Genomic DNA, 26,789 nt, shown 5'->3' on the forward strand with positions numbered 1-26,789 from the left:
TTGAAAAAGAGCAGCTGGGAGAGAGCTAAGGAATTTCCTTAAGTGGGATACGAGGCCTGAGAGGGGGGCCTGGGGAGTGCAGTCTGGGAGGGCAGGAGCATCTGGGACTGAGGGGCGCAGAGGAGAGGCGGGAGCTCGGCCCGGGAGGCGCGAGGTGACTCCAGGAGCGGGATAGGTCGCTAACCGGTGTTCTTGGAGATGAGGGTAGAATCGTAGGAAGCAACAGTTCGCACCCGGGTTAAGACTGGCAGGACTAGGGTGCCGGCCAGCCTCCGCCGGGGAGGCTTGGGAATGCCGGACACGGAGGGCGGGGATGGGGGGACCGCCCGACCCCATCCCCGGTGCGGAACCAATTGTGACGGCGGCGAGGTTTCCGGCCGGCGCTTCAAAAGTGCCACACGGGAGGGGCGGTGCGCGCCGGCGTGATGCGGCTGCGCTGGGTGGGCCGGGCTGAGGCGGCGGCGGCAGCGGCTAGAGGTGGCGGCGCGACGATTGCCCCCAAGCCCAACCGCCATGAGTACCAAGCAGGTCACTTGCAGGTCAGTGCGCGGCGCCGCGGGGTCTGGGAATGTCGGGCCGCTCCTCAGTCTCGCCGCCAGGGAAACTGAGGCTGGAGCTGGACTCGTGGAAAGTTCCTCCCCTGTTCTCTGTGAGGCTTTTCAAGGCGGAGCCAGCGCTGCGGCCCGAGCCCGGGGTCGGGCGGGTGCGTGGCGGTGTGTGGTGGCCGAGGCCCGCGCGGGGGCCGCGCCGCGAGTTGGAAGCCTGGCTCTGGGGGCCCGGAGTTAGGATGTGCTGGCCAGGGCCGCGCTCGGGCCCGGGCCCGGGGCTCTGGGGCTTCCAGTTGAACTGGAAAAGGAGATTTGGAGTTGAGTAAAGGGACACGAAGAGGCCATTTACAAATGGGGATCCCACGCAGGAGTGGGTTATTTATCGGTCGTAAGGACCTCAGAGAAGCTGGGGCTCGGAAGCCCTCTTCGCATCCCAAGAGTTTGAGTACCCAGTTGCATCCTAAACTTGCAGGGCGTTAGCAGGTAAGAGTCGGTGTGCGGAACATCATGACGGCAGGAGCGTTTCCTGTGAGTCCGTTAAGCTCCCCACATTATCTCCAAGTCCTTTAAATTATCACAAACAATAACAGTACTAAGGAGATATTATCCCCGTTTTACAGTGCAGGAAACAGAGTGAAAGAGATTAAGTGATAGCATCTTACGAGAGCTATTTACGAGGAGAAATGCAATGGTAATGGATGTAATAGAAAATAGATAAACCACCAAGGTCAAGGTTCGGATCCCCATTCCGCCCAGCCGCCAAAACAACAACAACAACAACAAAAAAACCAGATGGCTAAACTGTGAGATAGAAATGGTTGGATTGTGTCACACTCATTCCTTGGTAAGCTTGCAGTCCTATTGCACTGTATGCTTGGAAAGTAAAAATTTTATTTTAGTAACTGGCTTCAGTAAAACCTATGTGGGAAGCATTGCGAAAAAATCATATAGTTTGATTATGTAATAGTCTATTTATGTATCATCTATGTTGTTACTTCTCTTCATTAATATGAATAACTAAGAAGTGACTATGTAAAAAGTTTTCTGTTAGCATTAGTGTCTGTTAACTGTTCAGCCAGTTTAATAAGGCTCAGGTGGCTTATGTTAAGCAGTTGTCAGAAATTTGCACCTAGTGTCTATAAAAAGATTTTTAGTAAGCTATTTGTACTAGAAAGTCTTTTGTGAAGACGACTGTGTATGTGTATTTACTTTATTTGTGTAAAGTTTCCCCGATTGGAGGAAGGTTCCTAGAGCATTGTGCACTGTAAAGCTGCACAACTACGCCAGTTGTTGAGTAAGGCATATATCATAACTAAAGCCAAAATGTTTTATTATTTTAGTTATGCTAAGTTTCCATTTATATTGTCTGGGCTAGGGCTCAGACCCTTCAAACCCATTGTACAGACTGGGTCACCAGACCCCTCACAAGCCAGGCTGGGTTACCAGACCCCTCACACGCAGGTCCACGCTAGGTAATTGGGAAAGATCCTGGGGGCCGTTGGCAGACGACGTGAGCTCAGTCCTCAGCAACTGCAGCAGCAGCTTACAGGTCCTATGGTGGCGGTGGCCTCACGGAGGGTCCCGGGGACACTGGCAGCAACAGTCTCCAGCAGCAATAGCGGTCTCCCCATCGCCCTCTCCGGGGCATCACAGGGGTAGGGGTGGGGGGCGCTGTGGATCAGAACCACTCATCCTTTATACGTAAGTCCCTAACCCAGGACACCCAGGTGCGCATGTGCAATTACGTTAAAGAATAACCAAGGAAGGAACATCTGGGCGCATGTGCATATTTACATCAAATGCTTGGCAAGATTCTGAACATCTGAGGAGCCCTGACCGTTTTCCTATATTTTCCCAACATGCGCTGTAAAGCAGATTCTAGCTACCTAGAAAAACCTCTATTCCTCCACTTGCTTTGTGGTTTAATTCTACCATTCCCATCTTCTGCTCCTAAAATGTGTCCACAAAACAGTGCTCATTTATTTAATGCTTTCTGGTTGAATCTCAACTCTGTGCAGTATCTAATTTTACAGATAAGGAAACCTTATGCTCAGAAAGACTTGAGACTTACACAAACTTTCACATCTTAGTGCAGGAATGAGAATGTAAATCAGGGTAATCTTGGTTTTTTCCTTCTGCACCTGGAAATATCCTGACCTGAAAGCTTTAATTCTGTTTCCCAAACAGGGTTGTCCTGCAGGATGTTGCTACATAAAAGCTAAGAGTGGGTTGGAATGTTGGGAAAGGATCACTTCTGTTATTATTATTGTTGTTGTTATTATTAAATACTGATTAGTGTTTGTTGGGGGACTTATGGTGTGCCAGGGGCACTTTCAGGTGCTCTATCAGTCATATGGTGTGTAATCCATGAAACTGAGCCTGAGCATTGAAGTGACTTGCCCAAGGTCATTCACCTTCCACGTGACAGAGGTGTGACATCAGAGTTCATGCTGTAAGACTGTATGGCCTCCGTTTCTTGTAGGACTTTCCAAAGCTTTTAATAAAAGGACAACGCATACAAAAACATGTAGAAAGGAGAAGAAATTTATTTGCAAAGGAGTTTGGAGGAGTCAAGGCTCCCAATGACTACTTTGCCAAATAAAAAACCAGAGCAGATATTTAAATGGAAAAAGTTACAATATTTGCCAAGAGTACCAAGTTCACATTAGCATGTTCATGGTGGGAAAGCTTTCCTCCCTTTATTATCTTATTCACAAAGGCCTTGTCTCCAGACATTGGTAACTCACAGGAAATGTTCAAGGTCTGATTTATTTGGGGGACCAGATCTAAGCAGGGTACTCAGCTGTCTTTTTTGGTTTATCTCAGGTTGCAAAGTGTTTTTGGGTTTGTTTTCCTGATTGTGGAATGTAATGTACATGCTTATTCTGAATGGTCACAGAGCAAAGAGTCAGTTCTGCTTCCATTCAAATATGCATTATGTTCCTCTGAGAAATGAATATCAATGCTAGGATTCCCAAACCTAATGACAAAGACACTCCATGTGTTTATTGCCTGGAATGGCAAGAATGACAGTTATGCTATCAGTCACTTCTCCTCATTCCTTGACATGCCACTCTACCCAGGATCTCAATCTAGGGATCATTTTTGCTGATTTTATTCCCTAACCGTCTCCCTATGTCTACCAATATGTTTTCAAAGCCCTGGTACAGACCTTTATTATAGCTTGATAACCAGTTTCTTTTTTCCCCTCCCGATGTAGTAGAGATTTCTTCTGTCTCATATTCGCTAGTAGAAGACTTAGAATTTCAGTTTTCTGAGATAGTCAAGCCTAGAGCTTTTGATTCTTTCAAAGTCACAAAACATGGGGGATCTTGTCTGCCAGTAAGTGGTAGAAAGAGCTTGAGCTCCAGAGTTGGGCATTTCTGGATTCTGATCCTTGTACCACCGGTGCCATGATTTCCTCATCTGTAAAATCAAGATGGTAATGCCTAACCAGCAGGGTTGGTTGAAATTTTAAATAATAGCAGCAGACCATCTTAGAGCATTTATTATGTGTTAGGCTGAGCACTTACATGCATTGTCATAGTTAAACCTCACAGTGGTCTATTACAGCAGTCTGTGAAGTAAGTTCAGGAGTTATAATGATATTACAGATGGGTAAACTGAGGCTCAGAGATTGAAATAATTTGCTCAAGGTCACATAGCAAGCAGTCAGACTTCAGGATCTTCACTCAACCTCCACACTATATTTCATTCCCACCTCTAATCAATACATTTATTTCAAGCCTACCACAGCACCTAGTATTCCCTCCTTTCCCTCTCAAAGGATCTACTATCATAAGCAGTACAGCCATGAAATTTTAGCCTGTGAATATATGTAGGAAAATGTAAAGAAAAGAGACTTTGAGAATGCAAATTGGGTAATTTGGAAATGATTTGCAAAAACGTTTTGGTAAAGAGAGAGGCGCCATTGAAGAGCTTGCAAGAAACCAGTGGTTCTGTGGCCGGTTGTGAACCTAGTATCCTTTGCAATGTATAATAGCCATACTGTCAGAAACGGTCTTTTTTTTTTGTTTGTTTTTGTTTTTTTTTTAAAGATGACTGGTAAGGGGATCTTAACCCTTGACTTGGTGTTGTCAGCACCACGCTCACCCAGTGAGCCAACCGGCCATCCCTATATGGGAACCGAACCCGTGGCCTTGGCGTTGTCAGAACCACACTCACCCGAGTGAGCCACGGGCCGGCCCAGAAACGATCTTTTGGGGTCTCCCAGGATAACAGATCCCTTTGGACCTTTCGAGTGTCCCCCAGAAAGAACTTCCCTACTCTGAGTCTCTAGCTACATATTTCTCCTTCCAGTTGTAGTCAAACACCCCACTCCAACCCATTCATGTCTCAGTCCTCTCTCTTGGAAGATGTAAGGGGTGGTTTGTCCATCAGGAAGGATGAGCAGTTGGAAATTTATTACAAAGTGCAATATGTAAGAGGCCTGGATTAAGCTTAGTACCACATAGATGGAGAGGAATGACTGGAGACAGATGACAGAAATGCCACAAAGAACAGGCAGGGTGGGCTCAAGGTGGTTTTGTGTTTGTCACTAAGGATTGGAAATAGTGACTTGCTACAAAAATAGGACTGGGCTGGCTTCACCTCTTATGTAACACTTGTTTCACTCTTGCCTTTCTTGAAGGCAGTGGTGGTGGTCTAGAAGTTATTTTTGAACCTGTTTAAATCTCAGCTCAGTCACTTATAGAAGTAAAGTGGCTTGCATGAAGTCACCAGCTTATAAGTGGCAAACTAACTAGAAGCTCTGGTCAGCAGTTAAATATTTGATCTTTTAATGGAAAAGATAATTAGTAAGCTCAGTTTGGAAGGCAAGTTTTCTGAACAGGGCTTATGGGAGATGGTGGTAGAATTATAAAAAGCATCCTTATAGGATCTGAAAAAATAATTCTTGCCTGCCTGGTTAACAAATAGTATCTGGAAGAGGATCTCTGGTAGTCTTCCACCCTGGTTCTTTCAGGAACTTTTCTGGCGTTGTTTCTCCAAAAGAAACTATGAAATATTTGTTAGATCTCACTTTTGTGGAGCTGTTCATATAGCTACCGTGAACCTGTTCTCTTCTGGTAATTACGAGTTTACCAATCCTGGTACCTCTTTGTCATTCAGACTTGGCTCTTAGCACTGATTTTTTTTATTATTATGCCTTCAGAGATCAAAGATTACTATAGTTGAGGACAATTGAAATAATGTTGCAATCTTGAGTAGCATTTCTCAAGAAGAATTATCAGACTGTTAAGATGTATAATATACTTTTATGTCTGGGATCCCCAAGACCACCCCTACATCCAGAGATTGGCTAGGAGGACTTGTAGACTCAGCATATAGTTGTACTGAAGGCTAAGATAATTACAGTGACATAGTCAAGAGTCACAGCCAGATCTTGAGTGCAGAAGACACTGGCAGGGTCTGGAGGAACCCGTGTGCAGGCTTCGCATGTTCTCTTCCTCCGTCACACAGTACACTCTTCTCCCAGCAACAAAAATGGAGCAACATGTGCCTGGAGAAGCCCATTAGAGATTCAGTGCCCAGGCTGGTCATGTAGGCACCCTCAGCCTAGCATGCACCAAAATTCCAGAATCCCAAAGGAAAGCAGGTGTTCAGCATAAACCACATTGTTTGTACAAATAATACAAACAATAATGAGCCACTCTCATTATTTAGGGAAATTTTATATCAGTGTAGGGAACTGTTTACCAGCCAAGTTCCCAGATGCCAGGCAAGGGCCAGCCTCGGAAGCAGGCCTTTCTAAGGATAGCAGTCTCAGACCTACTATGGTAACTCTTTCCTGTGCACTTTTAAAAATCTGTGCACGGGCCGGCCCGTGGCTCACTCGGTAGAGTGCGGTGCTGATAACACCAAGGCCCCGGGTTCGGATCCCATATACGGATGGCCGGTTCGCTCACTGGCTGAGTGTGGTGCTGACAACACCAAGTCAAGGGTTAAGATCCCCTTACCGGTCATCTTTTAAAAAATAAATAAATAAATAAATAAATAATAAAAAAAATAAATAAAAATAAAAATCTGTGCACTTTTAAAAATCCTGTGCACTTTTAAGTATCATGAGTAGCATGAACTCTTTGGAATAGACCTTTTTTTTTTCTTAAGTTCCCTTTAAGTTTCTAACAGAGAGTACTCTTAGTTTGCCAGGTTCTGTTCTGTGCTTTTTCTTTTTAATTTCCTTTTTTTTTTTTTTAAAGTAAACCCATAGCAACCTTATAGCAAGTTACTGTACAGTGTCTGATGTAATGGTAGACTCCCAAGGGGGTGTTCCCTGGGGAAAGCCGAGTTGACTACCTAGAGAAGATCCTATAGGATGGTACTGTGGTATAGTCACTTAGGTCCAGTTCTTGTCTTTGCAGTCTCAGAAATTTGATTCTGTTATGTACGTACAGGTGGCTCATGCTAGCCAAACTCAGAGACTGACATATCCTTTTATCATCTCCATGGGGGGTGAGAAACCATCAGGTGGGCCTGGTCAGCACTTTATCTGCTTTTGGGTAGACAAACAGGTGAAGAAAGAAGTTTGCTTGGTAAGCAAGGAGGGATGGAAGATCTTCAGCTCATGTGGTGTCCAGCTGAGGCACCTTCCAGGTCCGTTGTCAGGGGCAGATATGCAGTGTGAATTGGTCATTTGTGTTCACTAGTACCCTTTCTCTGGAGGCACTGGCATTCTGGGCCTCTTGGGTCTTCCTGATGCTCTCTAGAGACCACTCCCTTCCTTCCGTTGTCTAGTTCTGTTTTCCAGTTCAGACAAAATCAGGTTAGGTTTAGGCTTTTTGCATTCACTTGCATTTAGTCATGTCCCAGCTGTGCCTTCCTGAAGTTATCCCCAGGCATTCTTCACTAGAGACCAGATGTTCCCAACTCCATATTCAAAAGCAGTAGTTCCCTGGGGTCTGGGACCCCAGACTGGGAAGCAGCATACTGTGTGGATGCCACCAGGTGGTGAGTCTGTGGCCTGGAGAGATGTAGGGAGGCTTCTTGGATCAGCCAGGACTCACGCTGGTCAAGGAGAAAAGGGTTATAATAATTTAGTGAGGTGAAAGATGGGGTGTGGCATTTTAGTCAGGGGCTGCGGTATGGACAAAGGCACTGTGATAGCGAAGTAGATCTAGGTGGGGAAAGGTCCGGGTATGGAAAGACCAGAGTTGGAGTCCCTGTACCTTGCAGTTAGATCTTCTGCAAGTCATCTCACCTCTCTGAGCCTCAGCTTTCCTATTTGCATCATGGGGTTTGTAATAATATTCCTCATGGTGATAGAAGGATTAAATGAGATAAAGGAGGTGAACAGAGGATTGATAGTTACTATTTGTCATATCTTTTATATTTTTTCTCATTTCATATATTTCTCATAATGTACTTGTTTGGAGGGAGGGCCGTCTTTCCCCAAAAGTCTTCTTTCAAGGTGTGTGTAAGTTACCCCTCTTTACCAAGCGTAAACTGTCAAAATTATACAGGAGAGGAGGGTAAACCAGATTGGTTGTGAGTTGGTTGAAGAAAAGCTGGTATTATGTACATTTCAGGAGTTCATTCTACTGTTCTATTTTGCATATGTTAGAAAATTTCCATAATATGTGCTTTAAATAAGTGAAAACGATTTCATAGATAAAGCTTTTTTCAAAGAAGAGTTTCATAGCAAGATTTCCTTAGCCTTTAATAAACTGACAATTTTGTTTTTTTTAATGCCCTCCCAGTATGCACACTGTAGCAGCCTTCTAATGGTCTCTTCTCCTCCAGTTTCAACCTCTGCAGCCTGTCTTCCACCCTGCAGCTTAAGGGACCTTTCTGAAAAAGGCCTGGGAAACAGTGTGTTGAATAAGAGTCTGCAGGACTCTCCGAACCTTTCCTCTGCTACTGTCTGTTGTAAATCTCAGAGAGAGTCTAGACCTTGTGGGTTCCTAAGCTTACTTGATCCCTGGTTTTGAGGCACTCACATAGAGCATCTGTATTGCAGCTGACCTCAGGGTATCTTGGCACAGCTGGGATAGTGATGTCTCCAGTCTCGGGTCTCAGCAGGCCTGCCTACCTGCTTCACCTGTCTCACTTTGCTGCCTTTTTTCTTGCTGTTCTCTCTTTCTGGAACATACTCCTCCCATCCAGCGCCTTCCACTTTGCAAATTTGAAGTCTTGATCTTGAAGACTCTGCTCGGGCATGGCCTCCTCTGGGACATTGCCCTCCCTCAGTCCCTGATATATTTCTCTCTGCTTCCCCAGTGCTCTACCTACATTGTAGTAAAGCACACATCACTCTTATAACTGTCAGTTTATAGTCAGCGTCCTTTACTGGACTTTAATGAGAGCTGAACTTTTTTGGGTATCTACTATGGGATAGGTACTGTACTGAGCATTTTACATAATTTTTAACCACACCCTTCTCAGTATTGGTTGGTCTTTATAATTTTTAAAACTATAACAACCTTTTGTTATTACAAAAGTAGTATGTGTTCATGGTAGAAATGTTAGAATGTACAGATCAGCAAAAATAAGAAGATAAAAATATCATATAACTTACACTAAAGGATCAGCACTCTTCACACACTATTATGTATCTTTCCAGATTTAAAAAATACATGTGTATGTATGCCTTTATGATTTCATGCTCAAATGAGATCACATTGTATTTGTTGGTTTTTAATTTTTTTATTGTAGTAAAGTATACATAATATAAAACTTACTATCTTAACCGTTTTTAAGTCTGTAGTTTTGTAGAGTTATGTACATTTGCATTGTTGTGTAACCAATCTTCAGAACTCTGTGTTTTGCAAAACTGAAATGATACCGTTAAACAACAGTTTCCATTTCTCCCTCTCCTCAGCTCCTCATAGCCACCATTCTACTTTCTGTCTCTGCAAATTTGGCTCTTCTGGATACCTCATATATGTGGAATATTTGTCTTTTTGTGACTGGTTTATTTTACGTAATGTCCTCAGGGTTCATCCATGTTGTAGCATGTGTCAGAATTTCCTTCTTTTTTAAGGCTGAAAAATATTTCATGTATGGGTACACCACGTTTTGTTTATCCACTCATCCATCAATGGACACTTGGGTTGTTTCCACATATTGGCTCTTGTGAATAATGCTGCTGTGAACTTGGGTGTGCAAATATTTGAGTCCCCACTTGCGGTTATTTTGTGTATATAGCCAAAAGTGGAATTGCTAGATCATATGATAAATCTATTTTTAAGTTTCTGAGTAACCACCATACTATTTTCCATAGTGGCAGCACCATTTTACTGTATATTATGTTTTATAATCTGCTCTTTCCAGTTAATAATCTTCAGCTTTCCATGTCAATAAATTTTCATTTTATCTAATATGTAGTCCATACTCAAATTTCCCCAGTTGTCCTCAAAATGTTTTTTATATCTGGTTTGTCCTGAATATAATCCAGGATTAAATTATGTTCCTTGTATTCTGCCTACTAACCTAGCATAGCCCCCTCCTTTTCTTCTTCCTTTTTCAAAACAGAAGTATAGAATTCGAAGATTTTTAGTAAATCTACAGAATTGTACAACCATCACCACAGTTAAATTTTAGGAAACTCCTGTCACCCCAAAAAAGACCCCTTGTGCCCATAAGCAGTCACTCCCCATCTCCCCTTTCCCTATCTCTAGGCAACCACTTGATCTATTTTCTGTCCCTGTAGATTTGCCTTTTCTGAACATTGCATGTAAATGGAATCATGCAACATGTGATTTTTTGTGTCTGGCTTCTTTCACCTAGCATAATGTTTTTAGGGTTCATCCATGTTGTATCATGTGTCAGTACTTCATTCCTTTTATGGCCAAATGATAGCCGATTGTATGTATGTATGACATTTTATTTATCCATTCGTCAGCTGATGGACATTTGGGTTGTTTGCACTTTTTGGCTATTATGCACAATGCTGCTGTGAACATTCATGTGCAAGTATTTATAGGGACATGTTTTCATTTTCTTGGGTAAACACTTAGGAGTGGAATTGTTGGGCCCTGTGGTAGATTTATGTTTATGTTTTTGAGAAACTGTCAAACTGTTTTCCAAACCCAGCCCCCCTTTTTTATCTGGCACTCAGTTGTTAAACTGAGTTGTCCCACATGCAGCCTGTGTGGCATTTATGTCGTTGCTTCCTCGTGATGTCTTTTAGCTTGTTCCCAATCCCCTGTATTTCCCATAGACTGGGAGCTAGATCTGGAGTTTTGTTGGATCCAAGTAAATGTTTCGGGCTAGAATACATCGCAGGTTATGTTGTGGACTTCATGTTGGGTCTCATCAGCAGACACACAATATTTGAGTTAAATTTTTTCCATATAGATAATGGGTCCAGCATCATTTGTTGAAAAGACTGTTTTTTCCCCCACTGAATTACCTTGACATCTTCATCAAAAGTTAATTGATTATGTGTGGTTCTATTTACAGGCTCTTTAAAGAGCCCCCCTCAGCCTCCCTGGACTCCAGTCTCTGTCTCTTCAACTCAGCAAGACTGCTGCACTTTGCCTGGGGGTCCCCTCCCTGCACCATGACCCAGAATGTGCCTTCTGGGTAGAAAGTCAAGCTGACCATGGGGCTCACCTCCGTGCTTCTCTTCTTTCAAGGACCAGTCTTGTATTGCTTTTTGTCCATTGTCTGAAAGCAGTTGTTTCACATGTTGTGTCCCATTTTCTCATTCAAGTTCTGTACTCCTTCATAGCCAGAAGCAAAAATCTATTCTCTCTTTTTCTGCTTCAGTTTAGTTTCCATTGCTATGTCTTCAAGTTTTCTGATTTTTTTCTTTTGTAGTGTCTAATCTCCTAAGCTCATCCAATGTAATTTTCATTTCTGGAAGTTCCATTTGTTTCTTTTATATATGTTCCTTTTCTCTCCACATTATATTCATGTTTTCCTTTAAATCCTTCAGCATATTGAGCATATTTATAATAGCTGTTTTTAAGGTCCTTGTCTGCTGATTCCATCATCTCTGTCATTCCTGTTATTAATTTTTCTCCTGATTATGAGTCACATTTTTCTGCTTTATGGCATTGCTAGTAATTTTTTATTGGATATGCTTAACATTGTGAGTGTTTCTGAGCATTTGGATTTATTGTCTTCCTTTAAAGAGTGTTAGTTTGTTTTGGCTCACAATAAATTACTTGCTGTCAGCTTGATCCTTTTAAAACATGTTTTTAAGCTTTGTTAGGATGGGTCTGAAATACTATATTACTCTAGGACTAGTCTAGCCTCAGTACCAAGGCATGTCCCTCTGGGTCTCTGCTGTTTGCTCTGAGCATTTACCCAGGCCTCTGTACTCCAGCTGGACAGAATGAAAATGCCTCCCGGTTACCCTACTTCAAGGCCAGGATTCCATATCTCAGTGGAACATTCTTTTGATGCCACACTGTCTTATTTGATCCTCAACACAACCCAGTGAGGTGGTGGTGTAATCTTCATTTTATTAGATAAAGGTAGTGAGGCCCAGGGAAGTTGGTTTTGTGTCTTGGTGGTAGGTGGCAGAGCTGGGTCTTGAGCCCAGGTGTCTCTGACTCCATTACTTTCATACCCTTTAAGCTCCATGAGAACAGAGAGAGCAGTTTTTCAGAGTATTTTCTCAATTATGAGGCTCACATTTTACATATTTAAAATAAATCAGGAGAGTATGTCTTAAAACAGAAACTTATTATAAGATCATTTATTTTTCTTTCAGAAAAGTTGTCATCAAATCAGTTATGGTGCATCTAAAATCAGTGTGTCTTAGAATTAAGGAAATATGTATATCTCCAGTGCCGAATAGAGCCTTGATACATGATATGTGCTTAGCAAATATTTGTATGCTATGTTCAAGAAGAGTATGCTGATTTGACAAATCAAAGTGTGCTTCTGAAAGCTATGTGTCTATGCTTGTCTCTTCAGGTATTTTATGCATGGTGTGTGTCGGGAAGGAAGCCAGTGCCTGTTCTCACATGATTTGGCAAACAGCAAGCCATCTACCATCTGCAAATACTATCAGAAAGGATACTGCGCCTATGGAACTCGGTGCAGGCAAGGACTCTGCAACTGCCCCCCAGCTGAATACCATCAGGGTTCACGTCCTTCATTTGGAGCATGGGTCTTGATGAGGGGAAAATTGTAATTTAAAATATAACAACATTACAAAAAGTATTGCAAGTAATTTTACAACCTCAGTTTCAGTATCCTAAAACTACTTTTAACTTTTCAAAACCACTTTTCAGGCCTTATTATTATGAACATATAGTTATAAAGTTGTACTCACTGTATACATAAGATTTTATATCTTGTTTTTTATCCCCATTTAACATGTCATAAGCTTTTTCCTATGCTGCTACTTTATCACCTAACTGTAATTTTATAATATTTCATAATGTACTGTCATTTTACTAACTATTCCTCTATTTGATATTTATGTGGCTTCCAGGTTTCTTGGTACAAGTACCCCAAGCACATAGAGTCCTCCTTTGGAAAGTTTTGTAACTGCTAGACAGGAAAAAATTTCCAAAACCTGTTCATGCTTTTGTAGTCAAGAACTGATCTGTTCTTTCCTGGACTACAAAGCTTCCTTCACTCCTTCCTCTGTGTGGTGAAGAATGTTGGAAGTTAGTCTACCCTGCCCTCCCCGTGCCAATGGGCGCCCCAGAGACACAGTCAAGGAGAGGCCAGTCTGCCGTTTTGGGGATGCCTGTGTCCAACTGTTACACTAGCTTTCATCTACATTTTGGGGACTCCTGGCCAAAGAAACACTGATCAGGCATCAGGAGGCTTCAGTTCAACATCTGTTGGAACTCTCAGGCTCTCTTTGGGTGGTCACTCCCTCACTCTAGTCCCAAAAGGACACTTAAGTATAGGTGATAGATAGCAAATGTACCGCTCACTCTGAATTGCCAGGCAGTTCATACTAATTGATGAGCCTTTGATAGTTTAAAATATGGGAAAAGATTGTCTTCTCCTCTACCTCAACAAGTGGAGCAGAAAGAGGGCTGTAGGTGTCTGGGAGTGTGGGCAACACATGTGGGGAGTGTGTCTGTAACATGTCTGCTGTGTGTTTTGTTTAGATACGATCACACGAGGCCCTCTGCTGCAGCTGTTGGTGCTGTGGGCACCATGCTCCACAGTGTGCCCTCCCCGGGGTTCCACAGTCCTCACTCTCCTTCCAACCTTACTGCATCTGTTGTGAAAACTAACTCAAACGAACCTGGGAAGCGTGAAAAGAGAACATTGGTACTTAGAGACCGAAGTGAGTGAGCAGAAGCCTTTTGTTCCTCTTTCTGAAAAGCAGTCTTGCTTGTTCTTGGTGTTCCTTTCTGGCCTTTTCTTGTCAGGAGGGCTCATAACCTAATACCCCTCCAGGTTGTCTAGACGTAGAGACACCAAAACTGTTCGGAGAATGGGCTCCACTTGGCTGTAGAGCATTCAGATGATGCATTTGGCTGCATGCCCAAAGCTGGGCTGAGCTCCAAGTCTGGCCTGACAAAACATAAAACTTGATCTTTTTGTTAGCATGTAACTGCCATCTTTTTAGGGCAGTTGTCCAGTTGGCGGGAAGCATCATGCTACTCTTTTCAAAGCTGAATATTTTGATAAAGAGCATGTTTCACTGTGTCTTTTAGGTCAGTGCATTGTCTTAGTTTTTATGCTGACCAGTGTTTGGTATTTTTAATTGCACCTTTGGAAACAGAATAGCATATTAGGGTCTGGGGAGTGGTCTGTGCCCTGGAACAGGGTTTGGGAAGGAAGAAGGCTGAAAATTGTTAAAGTGATTTTTATTGACTGTTCTCACCAGGTGAAGGGATTTGTAGTTCTTGGAATTGCGTACCATAGGATAGGCAGATTCCATCCTCAGCAATTAAGTAATCAATCCAGTCAAGTATGTTGCCTCTGAAAAGCTTGGAAAAGCACACTAGGAAGGCAGTAGTCCTGGAGTGAGAAAGGGGTCGCCGTATGGCAGTTTACCACTGGCCTCAGGACCCAGAGATTTGCTCCAGACTCTTATTGCAGTTCTCTTTATGACAGGTAATGTGGCCGTATAAAGGAGTCCACTGCCTTCTAGTCACTTCATTCTCAGTTCCTTTTGACTCATGTTTCTGGGTTTTTTTGTTTGGTTTGTGTTAACTGGTCCATGTGTTGACATTTTCATATTCGCCAATCTTAAATAGCAACTTTAGCATTCTTTTGTATAAATATATTATGTTCTATTTTGTTATTTCTCTGTCTTACCATTTATGTTTATTATTATTTTTAAGTAATGTCACAGTGAACATTTTATATTTCCCTTTTGTTTTTCCCTTTTGGCCTATTTTTGCTGTGTGTTCCCAAGAGTGGAATTCCTTAGGTCATAGTCAATAAATTTGTCAGGTTTTCACTGATGACTCAACAGAAAGCTTGGGCCAGCTTTCATTTGTGTGTGTGCTGTGTGTTTTGTATTAAGATCTCTCTGGCATGGCTGAAGAGAAGACTCACCCGAGCATGGTGAGCAGTCCAGCTGGCTGCAGCAACGCCCAGCCCATCCTGGAAATGAAGCCACATTCCTACCTGGATGCCATCAGAAGTGGCCTCGATGACCTGGAGGCCAGCGGCTCCTGCAGCAGCGAGCAGCAGCTGTGCCCCTACGCAGCTGCCGGGGAGTGCCGGTTTGGGGATGGCTGTGTCTACCTACATGGGGAAATGTGTGAAATCTGTCGGCTACGGGTCTTGCACCCCTTTGACCCAGAGCAAAGGAAAGCTCATGAGAAGGTATCAAGTTGCAGACCTTTGCATAAATGTGTTTTGTGTGGTTTTTTGGCGGCTGGCCAGTAAGGGGATCTGATCCCTTGACCTTGGTGTGAACTTGTTTTAAGGAATCTGAAATGTACTAAGTGACAAAATTGTTGGTATTTTTACAGGCATCTTTCTGCCAATAACACCTGCATTATGTACCTGGCATATTTACATCCTATTTTCAGGTTCTTTTTCCTGTTGTCATTTTGCCAATTTTTTTTATTAGCATATTCATTATTACAAATCATGATTTTTCTGTCTTTACTGACCTGTCCTTCCTCAAACCCCCCTCATCAAGTTTTGATTATTTAGAATAAAGAGAAAAAGAAGCAGCATCAGAAACATAAAGCAATGCGAAGTTCAGAGAACAGATCTGGCTCAGGATCATGGCGTATATGCGTGTGTCTCTCTCTCTTACAAACTCAGTGTCCTCCCTCCCTAGGTTTATGCATCATGTGGTGGGGATCCAGCTAGTACGAATTTTGGAAGATTCGAGGAGGCCAAGCCATAGACGCTGAGGAGCCAGGGGTTAGGATGGGACCTTTAAGGTCGCTGATGCCCATTGTGTTTCTGGAGGCTGTACCTCACACTGTGCTCTGTGTATGGGGATGGGTAAGAGGCAGAGAGTAGCTCATGGCTACAGTGTCAGAGGCTGGGTTACTTGGAGTTAGGGCTGCATACTGATGAGGGACCAGATGCTGCTAGCGTGCCCCACCTGAAGGAGGGGCCCCTCTCTGGGAGGGCCACCTTGTGCTTGCTTCAGTGGCAGCACATTTCTAGGGAGCGAGGGGTGAATCAGCACGGGATCTGTCATGGAGATGTCCCACTGTGGCCCATCCAGGTTGTCTGTCTTTGGCTGTTGTCTTCTCAGGGAGCGTTCGGGAGAGCAGAGTTAGGGCTTCTCCTCCTCCCCGTGTGCAAGTCTCTGTGCTGTGCAGCTGGTTTGTCTCACATCAATGGGCTCTGTGAGCTCCTAAGGTCAGGGCCCCGGCTCCTTACTGTTTACAGTCACTTGAGTGCCAGCACGAAGAAGGATTTCAGGGCATGCTCAGTGGATGAACACAGCATCAGATCGTTTTCTTGGGAGACTCTGGGCTGTCAGCCTCACGTCTCAAGGGTGCCTCAGCATTTCTGCCATTGGTGTGGCTCAGAGTGGGGAAGGCAGTGCCCAGAGAAGCCCGGAGACCCAGAGTCCTGGTCTTTAGGAACTCTGTGACCCCACAGCAGTCCTCTCAACCTTTTTGGACCTCTGTGGACTGAGCTCTAAATTGAAAGTGAGCAAGTCACACTAGGAAAGCGAGGGGCTCGATGGCAATGGATGGCTTGAAGTGCTTGTGATCTGAGAAGGAGGTTTGTGTCCTGGCCCCGGGAGGTGCTGGGCCCTTGCACACCAGTGCTGCCCGTGTTCCTTCCTGTTCCTGGTGGTAGTGGTGGGGCCAGCAGCCACTCTCCAGGCTCTCACTGCTCCTGAGTGGCCCAGAACCTAAAAAGGTTTTTCTCTTCCCTATCTGTCCCTCAGATCTGCATGTCAACATTTGAACATGAGATGGAAAAGGCCTTTGCCTTCCAGGCAAGCCAGGACAAAGTATGCAGCATCTGCATGGAAGTGATCCTGGAGAAGTCATCTGCTTCTGAGAGGAGATTTGGGATTCTCTCCAACTGTAACCACACGTACTGCTTGTCCTGCATTCGGCAGTGGAGGTGTGCCAAGCAGTTTGAAAACCCAATCATTAAGTAAGTATAGCCAGGGATCTTAGCTGTAGAAGCAGAGGAGAATGTATGATTTGGGACCCTCTTCTGTCCACATGGGTGCCTTCCCTTGCCCTCCAGAGGTGTTTTGTTTTTTGTCAGCTGGCTGGTACAGGGATCAAACTCTGGACCTTGGTATTATCAGCACCATGTTTTAACCACCTGAATTAACTGGCCAGCTCTCCAGAGGTGTTTTAATGCAAAGTGACTGGTGAGTCCTGACCCCTGGCTGGGTGATCTTGGGCAAGTCACTTACCCTTCCTAAGCCCAGGTGCCTTTTCCTATAAAAGATGGGTAACAATTGCTATCAAGCATTCAGGGTGTTCAGGGGACACTCAGCAGAGATCATCTGTGTAAAAAAGTGTTGACCGAGTTTGAATCCAGTACTAATAGTGACTAGTGGTCTGCCCTTAGGGTAACTGCCTATTAACCTTTTTTTTTTTTTTGAGCTTTTTTTAACCTAAAAAAAAATAATAATAAAATTTTAAAAATATATATTAAAAAAAAAAAAGTAAAATTTAAAAAAAATATATATATATATAGAGAGAGAGAGTGTTGAGGATGAAGTGGGACAAGGCATACCAAATCTTGACATAATGCCTGGTCATGGGATATACTGAATGCAGCTGGTCCTACAGTGGGGCAGGAAGAGCTGGCTCATGTAGAGCAGTTACTACATGCTCTGTGCTGTCAGGAACTCTGCACACCTGTAGTTCAGACCCTTCTCTGAGAAGCCCTGTGGTCACCACCCTCACTTTATACCTCATTTTGTAGATAGGAAGCTTGAACCATGGTGAGGTCAAGTAACTTGCCTAAAGTCACACAATTGGTAAAATAACAGATTTATAAAGAGAAAAATGTATAGTTCAGTGGTTTTTAGTATATTTGCAGGGTCATGCAGACATCACTATAATCTATTTTTAGAATATCACCCCCCGAAAGAAACCTCCATTTGCAGTCACTTCCCATTCCCCTCACCTTCTGGCCCTGGAAACCACTACCCCATACCAGCCAGCTGCCAAAAAAATTTCCTGGATAATCACTGATCTAGTTTCCATCTCTACAGATTTGCCTGTTCTGGGCAGTTCATATAAATGTAGTTCTACAATATGTGGCCTTTTGCGACTGTTTTCTTTTACTTAGCATGTTTTCAAGGTTTGTCCATGTCAAAGCATGAATCAGTATCTCATTCCTTTCTTATGGCTTAGTAATATTCCATCGAATGGATATATCATATTTTGTTCATCCCTTCATTAGCTGGTAAACATTTGGGTTGTTTCCAACTTTTAGCTATTATGAATAATGCTGCTATAAGTATGAACATTCATATGAATATGAATTAATATTCATGTATAAGTTTTTGTGTGGACATGTTTTAATTTTTTATTGAAACATTGTACATATTAATGGGGTACAGAGTTATATTTCAGTACAGGTATACAATATGTGATGATCTAATCAGGATAATTAGCATATTCATCAACATATGTTTTCATTTCCGTTGGGTAGCTAGCTAGGAGTGGGATTGCTGGGTTGTGTGGCAACTCTGTTTAACCATCTGAGGACCTGCCAGACATCCAAGTGGCTGCACCATTTTACATTCCCATCAGCAGTATACGAGGGTTCCAATTTCTCCACATCCTCTCCAATACTTGTTTTGTCTTTATTTCTGATTTTAGCCATCCCTAGTGGGTGTGAGGCTTATTGTGGTTTTGATTTGCATTTCCCTGGCAACTAGTGATATTGAACATCTTTTTATGTGCTTATTGGATATTTTGAAGAAATGCCTACTCACATTCTTTGCTCATTTTAAAACTGGGTTACCTATCCTTTTATTGTTGAGGAGAATCTGTGTTTAACAGTAGTAGGTAAGATTCTTAGGTGACTGTGATAGCATCTCTTGGAATTTGTTCCCGTAGTGGTCATGCATTTGAGCAAGGCGTTTGTTAAGTAGTGGAGCATGCACAGGATTGTAACGTAATCTCTCACTAACCTGATTCTTATTTCAGGTCTTGTCCAGAATGCCGTGTGATATCAGAGTTTGTGATTCCAAGTGTGTACTGGGTAGAAGATCAGAATAAAAAGAATGAGTTGATTGAAGCTTTCAAACAGGGGATGGGGTAAGTGCTTTGAGTTCTGATGTGACCCTGCTGCCTGCCTGCCAGGCTCTGGTTTCAGTCTTTGTCCTCCTTTTGGCCCTTCCCTCCCTCCCGAGAATGTGATCTTGGGGGCCTGAAGCCACTCAGAGCCTCTTCCTTTCTCAAGCATCAGGCTGGGCTCTGGAATGCAAGAGATGAGCAGGGACATGGTGATGTGGACTTGTTTAGTTTCTTTCTTTTTTTTTTTTTTTAAAAAGATGACCGGTAAGGGGATCTCAACCCTTGACTTGGTATTGTCAGCACCACGTTCAGCCAATGAGCGAACCGGCCATCCCTATATGGGATCCGAACCCGGGGCCTTGGTGTTATCAGCACCGCACTCTCCCGAGTGAGCCACGGGCCAGCCCGTACTTGTTTAGTTTCTAAGCTGAGCAATGTCCCCTAGGACCCCTAGTTTCTGGTGCTAAGGTTGACTTGGCATCGTGACAGTTCATTCATTCAACAAATATCTACTGAGGATCTACTATATGATAGGCTTTTTTGTTTGTTTTTTGTTTTTACAGCTGGCCAGTATGTACATCCAAATCCTTGATCTTGTTGCTATCAACACCACACTCTAACCAAGTGAGCCAGCCAGCCTGAGAGGCCTTTTCCAGTGCTGGGATATGGCACTAAAGAAAGCACAGATCTCAGTCCTCACACAACTTTACATTCTAGTGAAGGAAAATAACAAGGAACAGACAAGTGAGGAAAACACATACTAGATGGTGATCTGGACTAAGGAGAGACACGAAAGCCAGTGGGATAGGGAGCAAAGAGGGCTACATTCACTGGGGACCCAACAATGTTTCTGTGAGGTTACCCTTGAGGGAAGACGTAGAAGAGGCAAGGCAGTGGGCCATGCCACCGTGAATGAGAGGAACATTCCAGAGGGAGGGAAGAGTCACTACAAAGACTGAGGCAGGAGCGCATCTGGCTTGTTTGAAGAATGTCAAGGAGTAACCGGGGGAGAGGGGCAGGTGGGGGAGAATACTGGGGATGAGGACAGAGTAGGAGGACAGGGTGAGGGGCAGATTTGTAGGTCACTGCTTGTTCTGAATGAGAGGGGAAGATGTCATAGGGTTTTGATCAAAGGAGCGACATGATCTGAGTGATATTCTGAAAGGACTACTCTGGCTGATCTATTAAAAATATACTGAAAGAGGAGGCAGAGGTGGCAATAGGGAGACCAGTCAGGCTATTGCAGTGACCCAGGCACTATATGACAGTGGCTTAGACCAGAGTAGTAGGAGTGGGAGTGGAGAGAAGTCAGATTCTTCTGGATCTGTTTGAAGGATTGCTGATGGATTGAATTTGGTGTGTGGGTGTGAGAAAGGAGTTGATTCAAATTTCACTTCCAGCATGTCCATTAAGTAGTAGGTAGTTAAGTACTTAACTGCTAATAGCCTACTGTTAAGTAAACTACTTAACCGTCTGGTTAGGTATGTATGACATACCTAACCACAATTTTCCAATATATTTATTGAAAAAATCCTCATATAGGTGGCTCATGCAGTTTGAACCCATGACGTTCAAGGGTTTGCTGTGTACTGGGTCTCCCTCTTTCCACCTTTGCCTCCTCTTTCAATGGGTATTATTCCAAGTTAACATTTTTTTTTTCAGCACTTTGCTAATGTCCTACAACTATAATCTGGCCTCTGTAGTTTCTGAGAAGTCAGTGGTAAGTCCCATGGTAATGTGTCATTTTCTCATGTTGCTTTTAAGATTTTGTCCTGGTTTTCTGCATTTTGACATTTTGCCTAGGCGTGGTTTACTTCATATTCTCTGTATTCTCTGAATCTGTATGTTTGTCATTAACCAAATTTAGGGAAATTTTAGCCATTGCTTCATCAGATTCTTTTCCAATCTTTTTTCCCCTCTCTCTCCATCTCCTTGAATGTGGTTGGAGTAGCTGTCTTGAAATCCTTATTATCTTGAGGTTGGTTGGTCTCTGTTGATTATCTTTTTTCTTAAGACCAGGTCACATTTTCCTCGTTCTTCATATGTCCAATCACTTTAGATTATATCCTCAACATTGTAAATGTTACATTGTGGAGACTCTGGATTCCCTTAGGTTCATCTGTAAAGTGTTGATGTTTTTAACAAGCAAGTAAATTGTTTGAACTCAAACTCAGGCAGCAGTTTTTGAATCCTTAGCTGGGGGCAAAGATTTGGGCAGAGTTTACACACAGCCTGTGGAGCACTCCTTCTCAGGCCCTTACTTTTTGGGATTGCTTCCTCTTTCCAATGGCTGATTTCTGTGAACTCTTGCCTTTTGGTTCTTCAGCAAGAAAAACTGGATTTCCCATTGGAGTTTTAGCCACCCTGCATGGTGCTGACTTTGGCCTGCTCAAAAAGTGTTAATTCACCCCTTGCCATTCTATTCTTCCTGATTTTTTTCATTCTCAGAGCTTTCAGGTCCTTTTGAAATATTTATGTTTATAGTTATCTCTGGGAGGGTCAAGTCTGGTAGAATTTTACTTGACCATACTAAAAGCAGAACTATATTTACCTTTCTAAATGGTTCCTTTATGTGGCGTATCAGTTGCTAAGTCTTGATATTTTCCCATTTTCCCATTTTTTCCTCAATTGATGTTGTTTTGGGTGCAGAAGAATGCAGGTCCCAGCCTGTAGAGAGCAGCTCTGCTGAAGAGGAGTGGAAAATTCTCATTACTCCTGTTTAGATCTTTCCTGGCCTTGCTTCTTTCGAGGACTGTTTTTGTGCATTCCACGAACGTGCTGAGCTGCCACTGTGGGCCAGGCACCTTCAAGCTAAGCACCACTGGAGGCTGTAGAGCAGAGAATGTAAGAGAATCCCGTGGAAAATTATAAAAAGGCAATTATGATACAGGTTTTCTGGTGACAGATTCTTCATGAGAGGCCCAAGCCAGATGTCATAACAGAGCACTTGGATCCACCTGAGGATATCAGGGAAGGCAATACAGAGACCCAGAGCCAGGATTCAGGAAGAGCCCATCTATGGGAGGGGAAGGGATGGAATGACATGGGTACAGGAAGGTGCAGATTTTGTGTCTAAGGGCAGTGGGAATGGTCCCTGAGGTTGAAATAGGTGTGTGGAAGGACCTCCAGGGACAAAGACGAGTCCCAGCTTGACCGTGGTCTTTAAGAACAGGATGACGAGTGACACACTGTTTGGGAAGCTCTTCTGTGGTCGGTGAAGAGGTTGGAAACTGGTGAGGGTGGGAAGGAGACCAATTAAGGAATGACTGTGGCAGGCAGGCAGGAGAGGATGGCGTCCCGACAGCTGCAACAGAGGAGGACCTGAAGGGATGGGGAGATCAGGAGATGCTTTGTAAACAGTCAGATGAGAACTGAGAACAAAGAGGGAGTGAGAGTGACCTGGAGGCCTCTGGCCTTGGTGACCAGATAAGGCTGGGGAAGAAAAAGAACAACTGTCATGGGGTTAGGGACTAAAGAATAATTTTTTGAACCTGATGAGTTACTAACGCAAGTGCCCTGGGATACCCTGAAGTGGACATCTGACGTCTGCTCAGAAGCTCAGGGGCAGGTAGGGGCCCTGGAAGACATCTGTCTGGTCCACATGCCTGCTCTGCTTGAATCCACTCCCCAGCCACCCGTGCTTGGTTGTACTAGCTCTCGGGGAGCTCTTCTTTATATGCTCTGCAGTCTGTCTCTGAGAACTTCACCTGTGGTCTCTCGCCATCCCCTTGGAGAAGACAGAAAACCACTGGAGTCAAGGATTACCCCCTTCCCATCTACCATGTCACGTGCCCCAGCAGCAGCCTGCCCTTTCTGCTGTGACACAGCTTATTTCTGCAACTCTCCCATCCTGTCCTCCCAGGTGGTCCTCTGGTTTCTTGGACATCTATTCCTTTTCTTCAGGAGGGGTCAGTTACGACTGGATAAGCCAAATTTCATTTGAGCAAAAATAAATGGGAATTTGTTTGATTCAGATTTTCTTCAGAAGCAGGGTTCTTAACATAGGAGCCTGTGGGTAGAACTCGGAGATGGGGGGGGGGGACCACGAACTTTTTAAAAAGATGATCGGTAAGGGGATCTTAACCCTTGACTTGGTGGTGTCAGCACCACGCTCTATGAAGTGAGCCAACCGGCCATCCCTATATAGGGATCCGAACCTGTGGCCTTGGTGTTATCAGTACTACACTCTCCCAAGTGAGCCCCAGGCCAACCCCTGAAAACTCGAACTTTTTGATAACTGTAATTTTGATAACTTATGTGTTTTATGCATTTAAAAACACTGTTCTGAGAAAGGGTCCAAAGCAAATGAAGCAGCCTTACTCAAGAGGGTGAGGACACAGGAAAATTGGAATGAGACCTGTAGCTTTAAGCAGATACTAAAATCCACTGCTTCCCCTGTGACTTTTAATTCCTAGTGTCCATGGTCCTCTTGATAGCACTGCTGGCCACTCACCTAGGTGGAACTACATGGGTGGAGTTGAGTGGTGGCAAATGGCCCAGCTTCAGACCTTGGCCCTCAGAGGCACAGGCCTGGTTTAGTTCTCCGGCTGCTGCCTGGTGACCTTGGAAGCACAGTAACTGCCTGGAGGGCCTCTGGAGCACCACAGGCTCCACACACAGCAGGTCCCAGGCAGGTTTAAATTCTGTGTGAGGCTGCATGTCCCAGTGGGGATATTATACATGTTGGAAATCAGAATCCCAGCTGTGTATGACCTGAGACAAGTTATTTAACCCCTTTCAGTCTCAGTATCCCCACTTATAACATGACTAGCTCTGGTGTCACTGGTGGGGATGGAAGAAGGCAGTAGCTCATCTCATTTTCCCACCAGCCTTATTTTTTTCTTTTCTGCCTTTCAGGAAAAAAGCTTGTAAGTACTTTGAACAGGGCAAGGGGACCTGCCCATTTGGAAGCAAATGCCTTTACCGCCATGCCTACCCTGACGGGCGGCTCGCAGAACCTGAGAAGCCTCGGAAACAGCTCAGTTCTGAAGGCACCGTGAGGGTAAGGACTTCACCGTCTCTAGTCAGGGTCACTTAGTGGTGGGCATTTCCAGGTACTGTTCCCTGCCCCTCTCGGTGTAGGAACAAGCTACACAGCCTTCATGTCACCTTCAGCAGTAACCAGGCGTGTTTGCTGGCTATTTTTGCAGTTCTTCAATTCAGTGCGGCTCTGGGATTTCATCGAGAACCGAGAAAGCCGGCATGTCCCCAACACTGAAGATGTCGACATGACAGAGCTTGGGGACCTGTTCATGCACCTTTCTGGAGTGGAGTCGTCAGAACCCTAAAGCGTAGATGATCATCCCTGCATCTTGCACTAAGCCGGCTGAAATGTTCCCAAGCCAGGGTGTGCAGAGCTTCCCTGTGCTGCAGCCCAAGGTGCAGTATAAGGCTTGGATCTGAGTGGGTTGTAGTTACCCTTGGTCTCGTCCACTCTTCATTACAGCCATGGAAGAGGGAAGGATATAAAATAACGTAACAAGTATATGGAATTGCTATTTTTATAGTTGACATCGTAGTTGCACTAGGGGAGCCAGCTAGCTACTTGGACTGTTTTGATTCGTTGCTTTTAAAACAAAGTTGGCTCCTGTCCTTCTTGATCTTTTTCTCTCCAGAAACAGTAAACCTGCAGCTGCCTCTAAAGCAGCAGATTCATTTTTCTTTCTGAAGGTTTCTTCAACCCCTATAAAAGGATTCCTTTATAGTGGATTTGCCTAGCATATTTAAATAGTGTGTGGTCAAAATCTTGATTTATAGAGCTTTCAGAACACACAGTGTAAGTGAGCATTACTCAGCTGTAGCACAGTTTTTATTAAAGTGTCCTAAATCAGAGCAGTAGTCCAGTTGCCATATGTGCAAAGTGAAACCGTAAACCTTCTTCCCTCTTAAGGGGGCTCCTGTCCATCAAGGCAGTTGTATTGAGGACTCAAAAACACAGGTGTGCTTATGCAATGCATGCTTCCTACTCAAGCCATCCATTCTTTTTTTGGTGGCTGGCCTGTATTGGGATCAAAACCCTTGACCTTGGTGGTGTAACACGGCGCTTTAACCAACTGAGCTAACAAGTCATCTATTCTTACCTGTAAAGCCTGGCTCTGACCCAGCAGTGGTCCTGAAAGGAAATGAGGGCAAGTCCTACGTCATCAGCTCGGTTTTAATAGAAGGGCAAGCATAACCTTGTGAGTCAGAACAGACTTGTTCCAAGCCTGAATTATCTATTATTTTTGTAAAAAGCTATAGAGAGCATATTTTATAAGATACATTGCTTAAAGTATGGGTAGAGGATCTCTTACCTGAGTTTACAGTGCTTTTTGCTTAATCTTTATAGTGGGCTCTTTGGTAAAGGTTTAGTTATAAAGAGCATAGACAAAGGCTAAATTAAGTTCATTCCCAGCCTAGGCTCTGGGCTTATGTCCCATTTGAATTCTGTTCCAAATGGGCATGAACAAATAGACAGTTCAAGCTGTAACTCAGTATTACTTTAACAGCCATTAAACCTAAACTTAATTTATTTTATTAAAATAACATAAATGAGGAACCATCAGATAACTGTATTTTGTCAGGCGCAATAAAGACAAAATTAAAACCCCAATCATCAAGAAAACCTGTATTCCTGGCTTCCTTACATACATATATGGTGTGACTAGAGACAAGGCTGGCCCTGCCCCATAGGGGCAGCTCCTGGAAGACGAGATTCAGCATGACGGAAGACTGCTCCCTGAGAGGGCAGGCCGAGTGCCTCACTGGGAAAACGAGCCTGATGCACTGGATGCTTCGAAAGGAGGACGTGTCCAAAGCCAAGTTCCATAGTACCAAAGCAGGCTCCCGTGGGCGGCTGGCTCTCGGCAGTCCTGGGCTGTTTTGGTGCGTTATGTGCAAAACTGGCGCTGCACCATCTCTGAAGAAAAGTCCCTCCTGTGATATGCATTCCTTATTGACAGAAGGTGATTTCCAAAGTCCATGTATCCCCACATCAGGGCTGGACTGCCTGCTACCGTTACTTCCCCTAATAACACTCCTTTAGCTAACAGCCAGGGCCCCCGCTGTTGTATTGCCATTGGCATCCACTTGTGCACCCAGAGAAGGCTGGGCTCCTGAGCACGGGCCGAAGGGAGGCCGGAGCAGCCTCATGAATGGCTTCCTGCTCCCAGGGCCAGAAGGGGTAAAAAAGAAGGCAACATGAGGTTAAGGCCTGTGCATAGTCTGGAAGGTCCTTAGCAGCAGCTACTCTGAAAACATGCGCTCTGCCCCTGTGGAAAGGGAGCAGAAAAGTGGTGCCTGTTGACTTCCCTTCCTCCCCTGGTGGCCTGAGTGCAGGCACAAAGCTAGAAGACAGGCAGTCTTGGGGATGTGGTCAGCGTGCAAGCATTGATATCCTCAGTGTGGGCCGCCCGGTGCAGGGATGGCTCAGAAGCACTCCGGTTGATTTTCGGTAGAGAATGTTGGAGCAGCTCAATGGAAGACAGAATCTGAAACAAGGCCACAGAATGGTCTGATTGGCTGGGGCTTGTTTCCTCAGGAGCAGCTTTCAATAGGGTCCAAAGACAGGCTGTCCCCTGCCTCCCCCAACATCTTGTGGAGGACACGAGTCCCCTCCCTACAAACAAAACAAAGCACTTGCCACCTTTATTTTTACTGTTAGGAA

The 26,789-nt window shown here is 44.2% G+C and overlaps 2 protein-coding genes across 6 annotated transcripts in view; one reads left to right on the top strand and one right to left on the bottom strand.

Annotated features, from left to right (window-relative positions):
- Window positions 1-423: 423 nt before the first annotated feature.
- MKRN2 (makorin ring finger protein 2) lies at window positions 424-25,748 on the top strand. The gene is made up of 8 exons (XM_063115342.1): window positions 424-539; window positions 12,438-12,566; window positions 13,595-13,776; window positions 14,968-15,272; window positions 16,816-17,030; window positions 19,055-19,165; window positions 24,002-24,146; window positions 24,295-25,748. The coding sequence occupies exons 1-8, from the start codon at window positions 514-516 to the stop codon at window positions 24,430-24,432; spliced, it is 1,251 nt and encodes a 416-aa protein (XP_062971412.1). The 5' UTR covers window positions 424-513; the 3' UTR covers window positions 24,433-25,748.
- The window catches only part of RAF1 (Raf-1 proto-oncogene, serine/threonine kinase), a 72,879-nt gene continuing 71,704 nt past the window's right edge, over window positions 25,615-26,789 (bottom strand). For all 5 annotated transcript variants that reach the window (XM_063115337.1, XM_063115339.1, XM_063115338.1 and 2 more), the window contains one exon: window positions 25,615-26,613. In XM_063115337.1, coding sequence (XP_062971407.1) covers window positions 26,470-26,613 — 144 coding nt within the window. In that variant the 3' untranslated portion in view covers window positions 25,615-26,469. The remainder of the gene's footprint in view (window positions 26,614-26,789) is intronic.

Source organism: Cynocephalus volans, chromosome 11 (genome assembly GCF_027409185.1).
Source record: "Cynocephalus volans isolate mCynVol1 chromosome 11, mCynVol1.pri, whole genome shotgun sequence".
Taxonomy (NCBI): domain Eukaryota; kingdom Metazoa; phylum Chordata; class Mammalia; order Dermoptera; family Cynocephalidae; genus Cynocephalus; species Cynocephalus volans.

Bases quoted from the DNA above. Each gene is read 5' to 3' on its own strand.
- MKRN2 (XM_063115342.1), top strand. From the start codon at position 514: ATGAGTACCAAGCAGGTCACTTGCAG. The intron at 12,567-13,594 runs GCAAGGACTCTG...TGTTTTGTTTAG, and splicing joins GCCTATGGAACTCGGTGCAG to ATACGATCACACGAGGCCCT. The intron at 17,031-19,054 runs GTAAGTATAGCC...TTCTTATTTCAG, and splicing joins TTTGAAAACCCAATCATTAA to GTCTTGTCCAGAATGCCGTG.